At 34.2% G+C, this 19,880-nt stretch overlaps 4 protein-coding genes and 1 pseudogene across 5 annotated transcripts; 2 read left to right on the plus strand and 3 right to left on the minus strand.

Annotated features, from left to right (window-relative positions):
• Positions 1 to 629: 629 nt before the first annotated feature.
• LOC149493974 (transcription factor MYB1-like) lies at positions 630 to 2,029 on the minus strand (annotated as a pseudogene). Its single transcript, XR_016322162.1, has 3 exons — positions 1,463 to 2,029; positions 1,098 to 1,227; positions 630 to 987 (listed from the first exon to the last, which is right to left on the minus strand). The product of XR_016322162.1 is annotated as a transcription factor MYB1-like (transcript).
• Positions 2,030 to 6,086: 4,057 nt separating this feature from the next.
• LOC105638331 (RING/U-box superfamily protein) lies at positions 6,087 to 7,627 on the plus strand. Its single transcript, XM_012222126.4, has one exon. It carries the CDS (start codon positions 6,281 to 6,283, stop codon positions 7,556 to 7,558), a length of 1,278 nt encoding a protein of 425 aa, XP_012077516.1. The 5' UTR covers positions 6,087 to 6,280; the 3' UTR covers positions 7,559 to 7,627.
• A 2,030-nt stretch (positions 7,628 to 9,657) lies between these two features.
• NINJA (Putative interactor of JAZ) lies at positions 9,658 to 13,381 on the minus strand. The gene is made up of 3 exons (XM_012221370.4): positions 13,065 to 13,381; positions 10,969 to 12,107; positions 9,658 to 10,330 (listed from the first exon to the last, which is right to left on the minus strand). Exons 2-3 carry the CDS (start codon positions 12,011 to 12,013, stop codon positions 9,846 to 9,848), a joined length of 1,530 nt encoding a protein of 509 aa, XP_012076760.1. The 5' UTR covers positions 12,014 to 12,107; positions 13,065 to 13,381; the 3' UTR covers positions 9,658 to 9,845.
• A 613-nt stretch (positions 13,382 to 13,994) lies between these two features.
• Positions 13,995 to 16,600, plus strand: LOC105638332 (sugar transport protein 14). The gene is made up of 4 exons (XM_012222127.4): positions 13,995 to 14,277; positions 14,367 to 14,689; positions 14,801 to 15,430; positions 15,727 to 16,600. The coding sequence occupies exons 1-4, from the start codon at positions 14,136 to 14,138 to the stop codon at positions 16,159 to 16,161; spliced, it is 1,530 nt and encodes a 509-aa protein (XP_012077517.1). The 5' UTR covers positions 13,995 to 14,135; the 3' UTR covers positions 16,162 to 16,600.
• Positions 16,343 to 19,878, minus strand: CAF1 (RNA-binding CRS1 / YhbY (CRM) domain-containing protein). The gene is made up of 5 exons (XM_037637132.2): positions 18,919 to 19,878; positions 18,431 to 18,558; positions 17,888 to 18,113; positions 17,662 to 17,789; positions 16,343 to 17,584 (listed from the first exon to the last, which is right to left on the minus strand). The coding sequence occupies exons 1-5, from the start codon at positions 19,727 to 19,729 to the stop codon at positions 16,484 to 16,486; spliced, it is 2,394 nt and encodes a 797-aa protein (XP_037493060.1). The 5' UTR covers positions 19,730 to 19,878; the 3' UTR covers positions 16,343 to 16,483.
• Positions 19,879 to 19,880: the final 2 nt, after the last annotated feature.

The following is a 19,880-nucleotide window of genomic DNA, read 5'->3' on the forward strand; positions in this document are numbered from 1 at the left end:
TTACCAAATTAAGTAAGAGTCTTTGACTAATTAATATAGAATCAATCTGTCGGTGAGTAAAAGGAATATACAAAACAAAAGAAGCCTTCGCTCAGTGGTCCTGATGAAGTCATCATATCAGCCTATAAAATGGCAGTTAATCGAACAGTGGGCCGATGTACACGTGGCCGTACAAAATTCATCCGATGACTCTTTATTCTCAATTTACACTTTGTTTGGGGAAAAAAAAAAACAAAAAATTGTGATGAAAAATACCGATTTTCTCTTTATAGTTATTTTTCATTTTATGTTTTGGATATAACGGAAAAAAAAGAAAATAAATTTATTATTTGTTATTTTGGAAGGATAGAATTTTAGAAGAAAGAAAATAACATACCATTCACTCTCACGGCATATATATCATCCCTACGAACTAAATAGTCTTCTTACTATTAAACTTCTATATTTGTATAAAGATAAATGTGAAACAAATGAATTTGCATTATGTTGAATTTCGTTTATATGCTTTTAAATCATTGTTAATTAATTTATTTGATTTTTTTGACAAATAAAATTAAGAAAAATGAAAAAAAAAAAAAAAGATTTCCACAGGCATTTCATCCATCATGGCCGTGACCGACATGGCTATTGTTTATGGTAAGATCTCAGGTTACAATGCATGAGTTTTGTTATTTAATGTCGGTTTTTGCGTTATTCCTCGTAAACTTAGTGGCCCAATGTCTTTGTCTCGTTCTATGTTAACCTTATTTTTATAATCTAGAGGTTGAGGCATCATGATAACTTTGCTGCACCTTATTGCTTTTGTTCGAAACAATCGGTCTGATGAAGTTCCTGCTTCTGGTGTTCCTTTAAATTTTTTTCTTTTGACTGTTGGAAGTTGAAGTTGTACTATTTTTATCTTCAAATCTTTTTCTTAAATAATTATTCCAATAATTCTTTATTTCATTATCTGTTCGCCCTGACAATTTTCCAGCAATCAATGACCACCTGAAACTATTTCATGCATTCAATTTTTGTATATGTTTTTATTATGGAAACAAAACGGTATCACTTGAGATAAAAGGGTGAATTATTTTGGAAACAGAAAGCCAAAAAACCTGTTGCCAAGGAGTTTACGTAGTTTGATTATCAAATCTTCTTCTTCTTCAGAAATGTTGCCTCTTTTAACGTCTGGTCTTAGATAATTCATCCATCGAAGTCTGCAACTTTTTCTGCATCTCTTCAACCCTGCAAAAATTCATTGCTTGTTATATATAAAAAAAATTTAGCTATTACATAAAAAATGATATAAGTAAAATGAATAAAGAAAATATTAGACTTTTTGTAAAAAAAAAATTAAAAATTAAATACCATAATTTCTGGAATAATTAAAAACAAAAATAAGGAAAAACAAAAGATTGATGAAGAAGATGGAGAGAGGTTGCAAGAAAATTTAAAAAAAGAAAAAGGAAATAGTAGGTACCGGCTCTTCGAGGAAGATCTCCATTTGCCTTCGCCATGAACTTTAATGTAATTAATGAGAATTTTATCTTCCGAAGCAGACCATGTTCCTCTGTTGAGTCCTTCTTTGCCACACCAAGCCTTGTCTCTCATTTTCTTTTTCCCTTTCTCTGGTTTTATGATATTTAGAGGTTTAAGAAATATAAAATCTATATTTAAATCTCAGGGCTCTTTGAAAAAAATGAACATGCGATCTAATTTTGAGCTTTACGTTAGAGAATTAAATAAACAAAATAGAATTTATTTGATTGATTTCAGGTGGTCCCTTATTGCTGGAAGATTACCAGGACGAACAGACAATGATGTGAAGAATTATTGGAACAGCAGTTTAAGAAAGAAAGTTGAAGACCAAAAGATTACAATTTTAACTACAGACAAACAAGTGAAACTTTTGGAAGAGGAAAAAAAGACAGTGCAAAAGCCATTGGAAGAGAAATCATACAGAGTAGTTCGAACGAAAGCAGTACATTGCACCAAAGTTATCATGTTGGACACTGAACCCATAAAAAATGATAATGATAATAATGGATATGGACATAGACAATTCAGAGGCCAATGTTATGTTTTTCTTCTTCCTCTTCAAAGTTGCAGGTGGAAGACAATTCATTGGATCTTTTAATGGATATGGACATAGACGATCTTCTGTTATTGGAGAATAATATTCCAAATGGCTCTTTAGGGTTTGACCAACCCAACAATGAGGAGATTAATTATAATAATGACAGGAATGAGAATGAGAAAATGGTTAGTAATTGGAATTTTCCTGTTTCAACACAACAAGAAGGTGATGACGTGGATGCTTTCATGGGTGATGCAAGGCCTTTTCAACCATATCATGATCATCATGATGGTTTTGATCTCAAGAGTATATCAGATTTTCTAGGTTTAGAGGAGGAGTGGTTTGAGGAATGAGTTACTTAATTATTTGCCTTTTGGACAATACTATGTGCATAGTACACACAATAAATATTTATTATTTATTAGTGTTTTATTTTTTCTAGCGAACAAATATTCATATCTTTATTTGAAAATACTAGTCAATTAACATTGATGGCGTGGGCTGCCTATTGTTTCAACGACGAATATTGATAATGTTTCAACGACGAATCAGATACCAGACTATCTACAAAACGACGAATCAACCCACAAGATAACCTAAATTGAATGCTCAGACTCACACGTCGTTCTACCATTTATGCTTTACATGCAGTACGTTGCGGTCCACTATCTAATAAATAATTGAAATTGACAAGTTTGCGGGGATGAAAATTTTGTTTTTTCTTTTTCTTTTTCTTTTTTTCTAATGAAGTTTTTGGCCTCTCAATAAGTGCGTTTTGGGAGATTAAATTTGTTTTGTGACCTTTGATTAAGTGCAAAAGGCAAACTTGAAAAAACTCTAAAAAACTAACCAACATCCAACAAGAGAAAATTTTCCCTCGTCTTTATGAACTAACCCAACAAGAAAAAAACTCTCTCTTATTTTTTCGAATGGAGAGAAATTTTTTCTGTCAGCAGTTGAAAGGGAAGAATTTCCCTCGTGCTCTTGTTCTGGTGAAATTCCATTGTGGCCCTCCAAGTAGAAGTGTGTAAACCCCAAGTCCAACCTATTTTGATTTTATAAGGGCTTTTGTTTTCAAAGAAAGCTTACGGGCCTTTTTCAAATTTGGTACACAAATGCGAATTCAATCTTGGGCCGGGTCAACCGTCACCAAAAGCTATGCTTATCAAAGTCTGAGAACTTCTGACTTGGGCTGGGTACATCCTTGGGCTGTTCGGGTATTGTACATTAACTAGTGTCGATCAATCAACTTACACATATGGTTGAAGATTCTCAAAAACAGAAAAAAAAAAAAAAAATGAATTGAGGGGTGAGTTTTCTATGGGCTCAGTTCAAATTCAATTAAACTATTTAAATTGAATCAAACTGAAGAGATTGTAATTTTCTCATTGAAACCTAATTGAATAAAAAATGTTAAAGATAAGTAAGATTATTACTTTAATGGCGTTGATAAAATTTTTCTCCTTTTTTAATAATTTTTGTTATGGAAAAAACTCTATTATTATTATTATTATTATTATTATAATATTGTGATAGATTTGTAGCAGTTGAAAGCAATGTTTTTCCTGGTTTGAGGTGGCTAAACAAAACAAACAATCCCACAAAAAACGTGTGAGGGTGACCAAAATTTCGTATTAGCCACGAATGTGTTAGGTGTTCTGTTTTTGTTTTTGACTTTCTAAGCCAATCCATGTGCATGTTTAGGAAACACTGCCGTTTTTTGTGTTAGTGTTCCAATACAGCTGGGTTTTGTTTCCCAAATTGATTCTAAAAATATTTTATATTTATAATTTATATTTTGTTGGATGTAATACGATATACTATAATTGAAAATGTATTGAAATCAAAATTTTGCAATTCTGCATTTGGTAATGTGATTGAACAAATTTATTTAATGTAATCACTCTTTATTTTTATATTTGGAATTCTCAATTCAATTTATTTTTAGTTTATTTAAAAATATTATTTTTGAATAATTTTAGATATCAAATAAAAAATAATTTTATATTTATTAATTGAACTAAATTTGTTAATATTTTTATTTTATATTTTGGTTGACCATTTTTGCTCTAGCCTGGCCATTGGCCACTGCCACCATAGCCAGGTGTAAAACATTAGCAAATATTCACCAATCATGTTTTTTTAAATTTCTATATTACCTCAACATGACAAGTACATGCCTCAAAATGTAAGAACAAAGCAAGGAAACATGTTTATTATAATTAATTATTTTAACCGGTTTTCATATTTGGCACATATTTTTTGTTTTTTTTTTTTTTTTTTTTTTTTTTTTTTTTTTTTTGTGATTCATCATATACTCAAATTTTAAATTTTGGACATATATGTATTATTGATAAGGTTATTGGTAGCATTCTTCTTTTGAATTCTGCCGAGGATGGTGTTGGGAAGAATTAAGATTGAAGATGGATTCTCTTTCATTTCGTACCTTTCTTTTTAATTTTAGTACAATGTAAGAGATATTTTGAGTTTGCTTTGCCCATATTCAAAATAAATTTCTTTTTGTTAATAATTTTAACATTTACAAATTAATTTAGTGTATTCAAAAATATCATTTTAGATGTACTTATCAGGAGATTTGAATTTTAATTTAATGAAAAAAAAAGACTCGACAGTCTTACTAATTGGATTAATCTCGTTCGTGTAGATTCTAACACAAAGTAATAATTATAACTCTTTCAGAACGGTATCTCGTCGATAGCTCGAAACTCTCCCCTCCCTGCAGAAGGTGGCCTCATTCGCCTCCCATGTAAGCTGAAAAATCTCTATTTTATTCTATTATTTTCAGTAAATTTTTATGTTTTCTATTTTTTTTTTCAACACACAAATAAATCTATATGTTTTTGCTTCATTAAGGTTTACAATCTGACATTTAAGCTAACTTTAAAAATGAATGGTTTCATTCATCAACCAAAGTCTGAATTCATAAAATAACTGAGTTTTGAGTACTAAATCTACCAAAAAGTCCTGCAATCTGAATTTGTTATTATATAGTTAATTATTATTTTTTTAACTGTATAGATAACTATTAGTTTGGTTAACATAAAAAGACTAATGACATAGAAACTCCCTGAATTTGAAATTTGCAAACGTAGCTTTCAGCTCTGTTTTGTTGCATGCCTAATGACATTGGCCCTATCACTATCACATGCCTGCTTTCAGAGGCAGAGCGGGGACTACTTGACTTTCTTGGTTTTCTTATGCAGCTTTACTTCGACTTTAACTTGCCTTACACAATGCAAAATATTTGTATAGGCCGGATCCATACCCTCATCTATATATCAAATTAATAAAATCAAGAAATTTTTTTAAAAAATTGTTTCTACTTTATTTTTTATTTTCCAAGTGTAGGTTAGAAATATCTTTGTTTTAATAAAAAAAAAAAAAATATTTCGTTGTTTTGATCTATAAGTGGGGCAATAAACTCCATCTAAATAAGTTTTTCCCATAATAGTTAGTGACTTACATAACCTCTTCACCACTTCAATTCAAAATGACCCAATTTTTATTGAATGGAAATTATAAATGGACACAGATTTATGCTGTAAATATTGGATAAAAATTTGAAAATGTCAAATACAGCTATAAAAAATTAACCAATTTGATCTCTTAACTTTGTCAAGAGTGGAGATCTCCAATTGGAATCATCCATCCACTAAATTTGACTTCTTAACAGAAAAGATAATAAGAAGGAAACTATGAATTAACAAGTTCAACAATAATAATATTTGTAAGTGGCATGAAATAATCTATATTTTAATGAATAAATTATTGGTTGTGTCAAGATAAACAAAAGAACTTGCAGTTTTTATATTTGGATGATTCTGCCTTTTCTTTACCGTTGTTAAATGCATAATCAAATGGCTAGCCTCCACCATGTCATCACTATTGATTTCAAAAAGAAAGCTTAAATCAGAATTAAAGAAAGATTTTATCAGATTGGACACGCAAATATTAATCAAGAGACACCTAATTAAGAAAACTAGTACCAAAAGAGATAGTACCTTACTGGTAGAGAGAGAGAGAGAGAGAGAGAGAGAGGAATGCAAATATTAGAAGGGTAAGGCTTAATAAAACCCATCTCACATTACCCTTTTCCTCTCATTGACCTAAAAGAAAAGGCTGTCCAAAAACACAACACATATTTTTCTGCAGAATGCTTGCTGCATAATTTTGAAATAACCCTTTCTTGATTTTTTTCAAATGATTCGTTTAAATTTGCTCTTTCCAAATCTTCTTCTTGTATTAATATTCTTCCCTGTTAAAGCACAGTTTAATCGGGTTGAAGGGATAGCAGATGATCCTTCTTCAAATTTTCAACCAAGCCTTGCTATTGTTATAGGAATTCTTTGCATAATGTTCTCAGTGACATTTATTCTCCTTGTCTATGTAAAATTCTGTCATAGGGGTGTTTCTTTTCCAAGCCTTACACAAAATAATCCTATGTTAGTTAGATCAGGATCAAGATACTCAGGAGTTGATAAAACAGTTATAGAGTCACTTCCTTTTTTTAGATTCTCTTCATTAAAAGGATCTAAAGGAGGACTTGAATGTGCTGTCTGCTTATCGAAATTTGAAGATGTAGAAGTTCTTAGGTTACTACCTAAATGTAAACATGCTTTTCATATTAACTGTGTTGATCAATGGCTTGAAAAACATTCAAGTTGCCCTCTTTGCAGATGCAAGATCAGTGCAGAAGACCCAACTCTATTTACTTATTCAGCTAGTATGAGATTTTTGGGCCGAGATGACTCTAATATGGAGCTATTTGTTCAAAGAGAGGAGAGCAATCGTCAAGCATCTTCTTCTTTTTCTTCTTCAAGATTTTGCATTGGAAGCAGTTTTAGAAAAATTGATAAAAAGGATGACAATGATGAAGAAGCAATATTAATTCAAGAAAGTGAAATTAAAGATCTGCATAAGTTCAATCACAAGATTATTGTTTCTGATTTTGTGCTCAAGAATAGATGGAGTAGCGTTTCTTCTTCTGATTTAATGTTCTTGAACTCAGAAATGCTTCAAGATTTTTCAAGCAATAGATTTTCTTCTTTGGATTTGAATAATGAGCAATTCTCAAATGCGAGAACTATGGAAGATGATAACAACAACCAAATAATGAAGATTAAAGAAGAAATGGAGATCAAGAGATTGTTTGAAAGCAAGGTTAGTTCAATTAATAAGTATAATCATTATTCTGATCCTTGTTCATCATCAGATTCAAAGGAAAAGACTGGTTCAAGTATTATGAATAATTCATCAACTGGAAGAAGATCAGTATCTGAGATCACTGCTTTTTCAAGATTTAGAAATTTTAATTTTAAGAATTCACTTAGAGAGTCGGGTGGAAATAATAAAAATGAGGAAAGACAGAGGCGGGTTTGGTTGCCAATTGCAAGAAGAACAGTTCAATGGTTTGTTAATAGAGAAAGAACTTCTCAACTGACTCATCATCAGAACAAAACACAAACACTAGATGTATAATAAAATTTTTTTATTTCTGTGTCTTTTCTTTTCTTTTTTTTCATATATATACATAATTTTCTTCGGAAATTTCACATGGCTTGAGTTCTTCAAATTTTCTAACTTTTTCTGTAGGCTATAGAGATACGTGGAATATATATAAGGGAAAAAATTAATTAGGCATTTTTTTTTTAAAAAAAAGTCCGATATAAAGCTTTTTCTTTTTTTCCTCTGTCAAAAATTTCTGATTTTCAAAAAAAAAAAAAAAAAAAAAAAATGCTTGTATCAAACAATGACGAATCATTATCAATAAAAAGCTATTAAACCATTAAGATTTTATTATTTATTTTTCCCTTTTCTTTTAGAAGTTTCAATCATCTCCTTTATCAATTCTTACTTTATTTTTAATTTGTGTATATACAAACAAGAGAGGAAAAATAAAATTAAAGAGAAAGAGCTTAAGGAACAAGAAATTACAACGTCAATCAATCAACAAAAAATTTCTAAATAGGAAAAAAATGTCATTCAAAAAAAATTATGATGGATTTTCCTTTTTTGACTTATTTTTGCTTTCCAAACGTATTCAGTACAAAATAGGTTTTTCTAATTTTTGTATAAAAAATTTGAGAAGAAGACAGTATATATGTTGAAATTGGACAATATAAAATAAAAATGGTTTATGAATAAATAAATTCAGAATTAAAAAATTGTAAATTTGTCATTTTGTTACTGTTACTCCATCACATTGTATTTGATTAATCAGAATTAATGTGGGTTGTGTAGTATTTATCATAATGTAATTTTCATTAATTTTAATATTTAAGGCAGGCTGTCTAAATTGTTTGGCGGTTGACGACGTAAGAGCTGAGTCTGTACATGAGTCATCTTTATTTATTTATGTATATATTCAACAAGTATTTGCCATTGCTACGCATGTTTTGTACTGATTATATAATTATTACTGATTTATTTAATTATATTTCATTTCCTCACCTCTATCACATATACTATTATGTCAATGACAGTAGAAATTATTACAAGTCAGAATGCATTTCCAAGTAAATTTTTCTAGCGTTAATCGTATTTTCGGATCAAAATTTACTGGGTAGGCTGTCGTAACGGCTCACTATAAAATAAAGTCCTTCAGCGGATAATTTTTTTATTCATGAGGATCAAATTCATATCACTTATAAAAAGGAAGAGCCGCGAATCATCTCCATATTCATTGGTATATTCATGCAGACTCTAACGCAAGATGAACATTTCTCACACATGTTCTTTTTGTTTTTCTATAATATATATTTTTTTAAATCAAAAGAGTTCGTCAATAATTCTTTTATAATGACGTTAGTATATGCTCTTAAACTTGCTAAAATAAATTTATTTGTCTCAATAAAACGTAATGCAATCTTGTCAGATAATATTATATTACATTATACTGTATGTTTCCTTTTGACTCACCAACCATAACCTTTTTGATTTGAAAAAACAAACTCTTACACTTAAGTTGCTTCTCTAAACGTATCAAATCGAGATAGATAATAAGATTGGTGCATAAAATTACATCTAACACAAACAACATGAATAGAACAAGATAAAATAGTATGGCAATTTGATGACCTAAGCTAGTTGTAGGATTAGGTGGGTTTTGTTGCCCTCCAATCAATTATATAATGAATTTGTTGCAGGATTGGTCATTCATTGATATGGGATCAGGGGAAAAAGTTACTTAGATAAGGTCCATGACTCTACTTATAAATCATCAAATCTTTTCTGAAATCTGCTAAACAAATCTTTTCTGTTTGGTCCAAAAGTGGAACAACAATGACTCCTCGAAACAAGTTTTTTCCAAGGTCAAATATAGAAAAGAGCTAACATTTGAAGTCAAAGAATATTCTTGATACATGCTAGAAGACATACATTATTGTTAAGGTCTTAGTGATAGGTACATGAACCTGAACCCTAATCAAGCAAAAATCCTTAAGACAACCCATCCACATTTTCCTGATTCGTGAAATTCGTTTTGAGAACATACACAAGAAACCACAAGACAATCAATTTAACAGGCACACAACATTTCTTTGAAAGAAAAGGGATGGTCGAATTATAGATCGAACTGCTTTGACATTAATATGAAACAAATTTATTGATGCTTAGACATTATTACATACACCTGCAACATTTGATCCAGCAACGTGGCATAGCAAAGCACACATAACAACAAAAACTGAGGGGATGTTACATATGTCTGGTTTCACTTCACCATATGTCGATATTTACGGCTCCTGACAGAAAAAGATGGCAACTTTTAGCTCTGAGCGGAGGCAGCAGGGTTAGTGCTTGGAAATGAGGCTAAACCACTGCCATTTTCTGCATTAGCATTCTCTTCATTAGCATGCCTAACAAATTCCTCAGGGGACATATGGGAACCGTGGCAAGCACACACGATTCTTATTTGATTTGCACTGTATCTATACGTTACACCAGAAATTGTTCTGCCGTTTGGGCCAGAACCTGTGGTTGAAACCCATGGTAAATTTGGATAGGAACCACAACCCCCAAATTTCAAGTCTGATGCAATACCTGGCTTTATGGCAGAAAAATCAAAAGAGAAACCTTCTGCTGTTGAATCTTTTGCCCTAAGGGTCATGCTGCTTCCCTTTACATCTTCTTCAGTCTGAGAAGAGGAGCCTTCTTCTGTAATGTGCTGTTTGCCTTCACCTTTAACTCGTTCTAACACCCTCCCATCATATAAAGTAGCTTCAGATGCACTTCGAGGAATTACTTGCATGCCTTCCACATGCAAAAGACAAATTTCAAGAAAATAATATATTTCGGATAATAAGCTACTGAACTAAGATCATGAAATTACATTGAGAAATGAAAACAAAAATTCATATTAGCATTTAATGCATCAGCAAAGTATCCAAAATATGTAATAACATTATAGCCTGAAATCTGTAATAAGTATAGCAAGGCATAATCTGAGAAAACAAACTATTATATTAAGTTCTAGTTCAATCAAAAAAAAACCAAAAAAAGGTCTCTCTGATGATATGATTTTAGGAGGCCTTGGTTTAGGGCAAAAATGAATTCCTTTGACTACATAAAATTTAGATGCACACTCTGTCGAGACAGCATCTCTGACTGCTCTACACATTTAAGAGTTAGTTCCACTAAACAATCTTTCTTCCAAGGCCATCCCATAAAGCATCCATAAATAAAGATATAAGAGACAACACATCCAATTATGTGAAAGACAAGTCTGGAATCTCTACAAGGAGATAAAAGACGGTAATAGAATTGTGTATCCACCAATGAAAAAGAGGAATATTTGGACTAAAGTTCATATCTACCAGACATTCCGCCATGCGTTATCCAGATTATAAATAATTTCACGGAATCACAGTATAAAATAGTGAAAAGAATACCTGGAACAGTCTTCAATCCTTCATTTGGCTTATCTGAGTTTGATGGACCTCTACCAGCATAGGAAGGGTGGAACTGTTGAAGATGAGAGACCAAGCTCCATGAATTATCCTTATCCAATGTTGGAAGCTGGACAGGTGAATAGCCAAATGTTACTGGCAAATTTCCAGGACTTGCAGACTGGGTGCCTGTTTGATGCTCACCATTTGAAGTAGGCACCACCTGCATCATTCCCGATAAAGGCGGGCCTGAAGTGTTGGGAATACCAATACAGTTAGATTCTTTGATAGGAAACGAGTATGGAAAATTCATGATGTTTACTGGTCGGACAGAAAATGGAACTCCATAATTCAAGTTCCCATGCTTAATTTCAGTTTCTGATGAACCATTAGGCCTTTTTTGCCCTTGTAAGTCAATGACACCAGAATCTGAAAACCCGCGGACCTCCTTTGGAACCTCGGAAGGAGCACCAACTCCAATAAAACGCTTGGAGCCAACATCATGATGAGAGAGCAACCGTGATGTTGAACCCTCTACTTCAGACTCTGCCACATCCTCATTTTCAGCAGTAGAGCCATCTTCTGTTGTTATGGAAATATGTGAAGCTTTTTTGTCATGTACATCAGAATGATGAGCATCTCTCTCTTGCTTCTTCTGATTATTTATATCATCAAACAACATTTTACGTTTGTTACCAGCCTCTGGCCTCTTTTCTTCTTCAATTTCAGCAGGTCTGTTGCTGCCTGAAACCCACAGTCCCCTATTTTTCAAATTTACAGAAGCATCTGCATCTATATTTGCTTTGGACAAGTCATTAAAGAAGTTCTCTTGAGGTTTCACTGAATCACTTATTTGAGACCCGAGACTTGAATCCTGCTTCTGGGAAGAAGCATGAAGCAAGTTTTTGAAATCATCTACCTTCTTGTTGCCTCTATCACCTTCGTCCAACCTCATATCCGAAGAGGATCCATTTTTACCCTTGGATTTTGCAGATGATCCTCCACAACCTAGACCAAGGCTAAGCTCAAGGCCATTCTCATCCTCCATGTTGGCCGTCAATAGATCTCAACCTGGCCAAGTAGCACGAGTAGAACACCTCTCACATGGCACCCAGCTAAAGATGTAACTATCACTAAACAAACTGGCACAAAAAATTGAACTATTTTATTAAGTGAGATAGAGAAGACAAATTCAATCTATATGCTATTTAATTCAATTCAACCGTATGGCATCCAACTGCCTGCATAATACACTTTTCATACCATTAAAAGTAACAAGTAACAATTACTGTTTGATGAAATTGAAACCTATTTGCAGTTTTCTCGTTCAATTTTGTGAACAGTATCAGAAGCTGCAATGGTAAATTTTTCAAACCAATCCACATATGAAAGATACAACAATAACACTATTGATAGCAACAAGCAACCAGGTAGCCTTATATAAATTTACGTCGATGATGCTACAACTCTTGAAAAAAAAAAAAAAAAATACAACCTTAAAATGCATGAAATTGAACTTTCATTATCTAGCAAATTGAAAGAAACAAATAAACAAACTTTGAACACAACAAACTTAGATCTGGGACCCAAACTAAGAGACCTTTTTCTTTGCCAGGTGAAGGTATGACTAAGAACAGTGATGTAACTAATGGCTCAGACCCTAAAATTCCAAATATTCAAGAATCAACAGAAAACAGCATATGTATATATATATATATATAACTTAGCCGAGCAAAACAAACATTTAGAATTTTATTCACCATCGTCTTCCTTTTATTTGCTTCTCAGCCAATACATAAGAATATCCAGATCTGCCCACCATCAAATTAAGCATGCAAGATCAAAATTACATTGGATGAGACGCACCCATCAAAATTATGTCTATATACAGCACATTTTGGATTCGAATTAGCACCCAAAACAAATTTAAATCAAGAAACATCCAGTACCCAGCTATAACGGAAGAAAATCACCACCAAAAATTCATAGATTCAATTAACAAACAGATTAAAGAAAAAAAAAAAAAAAAAAAAAAAGGAAGATACAGAGCGTAAGTATCTCCTATCTAGATCAAGATACAAATGAGTAGAAAGAAATACCTGAATCAGGACAGAAATAGAAAAGACGGATGTCAGGCCAAGAGTCTTTTAGAGAGAGGGTAAAGCATATGAGATGTTTTTGGGACTGAGCTACAGCAAGTCGGAGAAATGTTCAAAACCACCCTTTTTTTTCACTGTTGTTTTCTTTAACATGTGGTTTTCGTGTGTGGAAAAATTAGATTATCCCCATAAATGTAATCCAGCTCTTCTCTTATCTATTAATGGCTTCTTTTTCATTTACAAATTTTTGTTTTATTTGCTCTCTTCTCCTTTTGTTCTTCCTTATTTCTACTTCTTACCCGTGATTTCCCATTCTCTTTTTTCTCTTACCCGTGTCCATCACTTGAAGAATATTATTCTTTCTTCTCATACCCGTATTCATCCATCACAAATAATAAAGTAATTTCCTTGTTTGAAAGGGAAATATTAAAGAATATTATTTGGTTTATTATTACTAATTGGCAAATGCTTTGATTATTATGAATAATGATATCATTATTCTCAAATAAATAAATAAACGTTAACATAGTAAGTATTATTCAATAATACTCACAAAAAAAAAGTATTATTCAATGGAATTAGAGTGTATTGCCGTTTAAAAAAAACGACATATGCCTCCCCTGCCGCTTCCATGGTGGCCAAGATTCGCATCGTTCAGAGTTTTGTGGTGCCACATTTTATGGTCACTATACAAGTTATAAAAGGAAAACACATGAATTAATCTTCAACAATATAAACTCTAGCAACTTGATTGGATCAACCTCCCCAATCCACATCAAAGCTGGCTCAAAAGCTAGCTCATACATACATACCAGAAAATATTATCTTTCTATTACCAATTGACTCGCTCATAGGATGTTACATTTTAAGCTAATATTGGCTAATACAGAAAGTTTCTTTGTTGTCTCAACAATCTGTCTATATACATAAACTGACAAAACCAACGTTTGGTTAACTACACAAACCTTAGTTTCTAAATTTCTTTATCTACAGAAACTATATATATGTGTGATGATTTGCTAGTGAGATTTTCATACGAGCTAAATAGTTTAATCTTTGTAGGATAATAATATGGCAGGTGGAGGATTTGCAGACACAGGAAATATTAACAGGGCTCATCTTTATGAATATAAAATAACTGGTTATTTTATATTTGCTTGCATTATTGCAGCTTCAGGAGGATCCCTTTTTGGGTATGATCTTGGTGTTTCAGGTATGTATATATCATATAATTAGATTCATTTATTATTCAGTTTGGTATTTGATCTGTTGATTTTCTTTTTTTTTTTTAATCTGTTGCAGGTGGAGTTACTTCTATGGATGATTTCTTGAAAGAATTTTTCCCTACTGTATATAAAAAGAAACATGCACATCTTCATGAGACAGATTACTGTAAATATGACAACCAAATTTTGACACTGTTTACTTCTTCTCTTTACTTCGCTGCCCTTCTTGCCACATTTGGAGCTTCGTATGTAACTAGAACAAGAGGCCGGAGAGCTAGTATCCTTGTTGGATCGATCAGCTTCTTTGTCGGAGCAATTGTCAATGCTTGTGCAAAGAACATTGCAATGTTGATAATAGGTAGATGTTTTCTCGGTGGAGGAATTGGATTTGGCAACCAGGTAACCTGCACAAGCTAAGCTAGCCCATTATAAATCTTAAAGCCTATTTAGTTTGATGGTTATTATTAGTTGTTGGTAGCTAGCATCTTATGATTAAAATGGTATACGCAGGCAGTTCCCCTGTATCTTTCAGAAATGGCGCCAGCAAAAATCAGAGGAGCCGTTAATCAACTGTTTCAACTAACGACCTGTTTAGGGATTTTGGTGGCAAACTTTATAAATTATGGAACTGAAAAGATTCACCCATGGGGATGGAGATTGTCTCTTGGCTTAGCTACTGTTCCTGCAACTGTAATGTTTGTTGGAGGCCTTTTCCTACCTGAAACGCCTAATAGTCTTATAGAACAAGGCAAACTAGAAGAAGGAAGAAAAGTATTAGAAAAAGTTAGAGGAACCACACAAGTTGATGCAGAGTTTGATGATCTTATTGATGCAAGTAATGCAGCGAGAGCCATTAAACATCCTTTCAAGAATCTTCTTAAACGCAAGAATCGTCCACAGTTGATTATTGGGGCTCTGGGAATTCCTGCATTTCAACAGCTAACTGGAAATAACTCTATACTGTTTTATGCTCCAGTTATATTTCAGAGTTTGGGATTTAGCAATGATGCAGCTTTATATTCATCTGTCATCACTAATGCTGCTCTTGTTGTTGGTGCAATAATTTCCATGTCTTTGGTCGATAAATTTGGCAGAAGAGCTTTCTTTTTGGAAGCTGGGGCTGAGATGTTCTTTGTCATGGTAACTGCACTTTTTAGGCTTGCTTCTAACTGAAAATCTGTTTGGCATTGAGGTCAAATATTTTTTCCTGGAAAAATCATCATTTTAGATTTTGCGGAAAAAAATAAAAACGACTTCAGTTTTCTATTAGCTGTTTTAAAATTGCTATGACTAGAATATGCAAAATTCAACTGAAACAACATTTAATTATCTCCTTTTCGACAGAATAATCTCTCTGCAACAGCTTAAATGGCAATCCAAAATATATCCTGTCTCCGTTTGTAGAAATTGCTGACCTGATATTATTATGTTTGCAGGTAGCTGTTGCCATAACTTTGGCCTTGGATTTTGGAGATGGGAAACCAATTCCAAAAGGAACTGGTGTCTTCCTTGTGATTATCATTTGTTTGTTCGTCTTGGCTTATGGACGGTCTTGGGGTCCTCTTGGCTGGTTAGTTCCAAGCGAGATCTTCCCCTTGGAGACGCGATCTGCTGGCCAGAGTACCGTGGTCTGCGTTAACATGATCTTCACAGCTTTGGTTGCACAATGTTTCCTCGTGTCTCTTTGTCACCTTCAATATGGAATTTTCTTGCTGTTTGCTGCGTTGATTTTTATCATGAGCATGTTCGTCTACTTCCTCTTACCGGAAACGAAACAAGTGCCAATTGAGGAAATATATCTTCTCTGGGAAAATCACTGGTTCTGGAAGAAAATAGTGGGAGATGGAGGGAAATCATTATCACACGTCTAAAATCTTCTGAAACGGGGGAAGGCAAATTGCTCTCTATTTAGAATGAACATTTCTATCATGCATTTCAATACATAGTGTATATTTTTAGCAATGCAATCTCAGTGAAAAATTTCCTGCTCAAAAAAACATTTCGGATATATTTATCTGGTCAGTATATATAAACAACCAAAACGCCAGGACATCAGCAATGACACTAGAAAAAGCCATTGGAATCAAAAATACAAATAACAATATGGAGAGAATACAAAGGGAAGAATGGACATGTTGAAGAATTTTATTTATTAGCAGCAACTCTACATGTAAAAAAAAAAATCAGTTAGTATCATGCTAGCAGTTTAGCAAGTTCATCTATCCCTAGGCTTCCTAATGGTGCTGAATCCATGGATTGTTCATGTGATCTTTCATTTCTTGGAAGTTTAAAACTTTTCTTCTTCTTGCTTTTTTCTGTATGAGAAATGGTTGTTACTTCTTTAGCTTCCAAATCCTTGCTTTCTTGCTCCTCATCAGACTTTCGAATCCATACCTTCCTGGGTTTTTGAATTCTAAAAACAGGACCACGTGGAGCAGACTGGGCAAAGGCAACTGCTTTTTCATAAACATTATCAGCATCCAAGTTGGCATCCTCTAATATGACTGCACTTCCGCTCTCAACAGCTTGTTTCAACAATTGTAGAACTCCATCTACGCAAAGCGCACTCAAATTTTCTTGTTCAGCAACATCACTCGAGTCCACTAAAGCATCTTGGAGCTTCCCGGTGCTCCCAACACTTTCTAACACAGTGTCGGATTCCACTGATATAGCTGCTGACATTTCATTAGCACGGCTCAAATTATTCAATGCTGCTTCACTACCAAATACGTTGCTGATAGTTTCAGACCCAATAACAGCAGAGCTACCTGCATCATCTAGTGTGGTATTGCTTTCACTCATTTCCCTTGTAGTTGAACTAGCATCCGCAGCTGCAGGCCCATCTACATGAAATGGAGACTGACCCTCTGTTTGCTCTTCATAGCCTGCTGCTGCTTCACTACCAAATGTATCTCTGATAGTTTCACACACATTAACAGAAGAACTACTTGCATTATCTGATGTGGGATTACTCTCATTCATTTCTCTTGTGGTTGAACTGGCATCCACAGCTGCCGGCCCACCTATATGAAATGTAGACTGATCCTCTGTTTGCTCTTCACAGCCAGCAGCAGCTGTGCCCATATTTTGCACATTGATAACTTCTTTGATTGAGACCATTTCAGCTTTTTGGTCTTCCACAATTGGTGCAATAGAAGCTGCAATAGTAGCATTCAGTCCCTTGCCTTCTTTACAATCATTTACAGGTTCCGTTAAGAAGGGCTTCCAATCCCTTCCCCTCCACATAAGTATGTGTTCGTCTTCAAATGAGAGTAGCACACATGGAACAAGATCCTGCAATTTAAAGAATTATGATAACTATTTAATCAGTAAATGTGATCAATAATAACCTACTAAACAAATTTAACGACCTTGAGTTTGGCACCAATTTTCCGGCAGTCACTTCTTACAATCGCTTGACAATTTATTCTGACCAATTCACATACTTGAAATGCCAGTCTGACTTCATGTGCTAGATTATAGAACACACCATTTCTTGCTGCAACATGTACAAAACAAAAATTAGTTTGCTCATGGACAGCATTGGTCAAATGCTTTGTGTTGCCCAACTTAAGAGAATGGCCACATGTGATCTACCTAGTTTGCGTATCGGTATCAAGTCCCGTCCTTTCTTGCGCATTTCAGCTGCTTCTTCCACTGTTAGACCCTCCGGAGCCCGTTGAATCAATCTCGGATACACAGGTGTAACAGGTTTCCACAGCATAAGAGGAAAGCGGGGGCGAGTCCTATAGTTGTAGTTTCTGCCTCGAAAAAGGTATACCAACCCTGCTTTCCTGTGAATAACCTTTCCTCCAGTTTTTTCCTGACAACCACGAATTTATAGCACAAGTCAAATACTACTACTACTAATAATAATAATACAAAGTCATATGTTGGATGAACAATCATTGAGCCAAAAATAGAATACATCTGACAACTACAAATGACTAAATGTGCTCTAAAATTACGCTCCAAACAAATGTTCACAATAAATCTGAGATAACTTGTAAGCATAAATTTGATAATGGCACATACAGAAGTTATTTTCATATTCAAAGTATAGAGGCGATATTAACATATAAAGCATATTGATAAGCAAATGAGAACTTTGTTCAGAGTAATTAAGTGCGCAAAACACACCTCTAATTGCTGGCAAACATTGTCCATATCAACTGTACATACTCCTTTGCATTTGATCTTACACACTCTCCGCCGTTTCCAATGGGCATGTATATTATCCAACATGTTGTGCGTCAGACCATCTCTACCTGCAATGACAAATGAAATTACTCAAAAATTCATGAGCATTCATCATCAAAGACTGCAATTCTTTCATCATAACCCTCATATCCTAAAAAATCAAACTCTATTAGCAAACACAAAATTTTGCACAAGATATCAACTAATCAACAGACTAAGCAACCTTATCCAGTCGTCAGCTAGCAAAAGTAACCAAACATTTAACACTTAAAACATTCTAAAACGCATCAACACTAATCCACTTGCAACATCAATACCTAAGAAACAAATTAAGAATCACAACACCAGAGTTCAATAATACCTTAAGCTCGCATTGCCCATAAAATTAACAAAAAAACAAAAATCAAAGAAATGAAACTGAATCGTACCCATATTCAATTGGCGCTTCGTCTTCAAGCACCCTTTGATCAAGTCCTTAACTTCATCTCGCGTTAACGGCTCCCCCTGTATCTCCTCCCTTGTATACACATACCTCGGACCTGATCCTGGCAGGAACGGCCCCGGAGACTGAACCGGCTTCACGCCTTTCTTATCTGGCGGTGGCAACTTAAACGAGTCAAATTCCCTCAACCTCTTCTTTTTCGGTGTCTTCGGTGGCAGCCCAATCCACGGCCGGCTCATTGTGGTCGGCCCAAATGGCGAGAACGGCGGCTCCCGCAGTTTAAGAGGCTTGACCTTCGGAGACTCAGTGTAGCTGTACTTGAACTCAAATGGTGCGCCATTGACAACATAAGAGAGACCGTCTTCACTGAGTTTGATGTTTGCATTTCTCTCGATTGGACTCTCATCATCCTTCGGTTGGGTTATTCTGGTGGACACTCGACGAAATGCCGGATGGGTTTTGGGTTTGGAGTACTTCGATTTCCTGCCCGGAATAGAGGGAGTTGAAGGAGAGGAAGGAGTGCCTATGGATTTGAAAGTCTCGGTGCTTGTGGTCTTTGTGGCAGAATCGTAGTTTTGAACGATATTGGTGGCCGAATCGAAGCGGCGTTGACGGCGGATGTCGTCCTCGATTTCTTTCTGGGCGCGTCGCTGTTCGTTGAATTTTCTAGCGTTCGCGTTATTCCACCGCGAGAAGTGGACCTCGAAGAGAGGGCGTTGGGATGGGTTCTGAATCGGATTCGGGTTTAATAGTGGTGAAAAGATTGGAAATTGCACTGGAAATAATTTTAGCGCCATAACTGAAATGAGTATATGCTTCAGTGTAAAAGGAAAAAGAGAACCCTAGTCCGTGACAGAGAAAGGATATCATTTTTTGGAGGCGAAAGCTGAGACGATGCCGTTTGCAGAGTAGAGCCGTTGCAGTGGCTTAGGTGTAATAAACTGAAAA

Source organism: Jatropha curcas, chromosome 8 (assembly GCF_041381405.1).
Source record: "Jatropha curcas cultivar XTBG-Jc1 chromosome 8, XTBG_Jcur_1.0, whole genome shotgun sequence".
Taxonomy (NCBI): Eukaryota; Viridiplantae; Streptophyta; class Magnoliopsida; order Malpighiales; family Euphorbiaceae; genus Jatropha; species Jatropha curcas.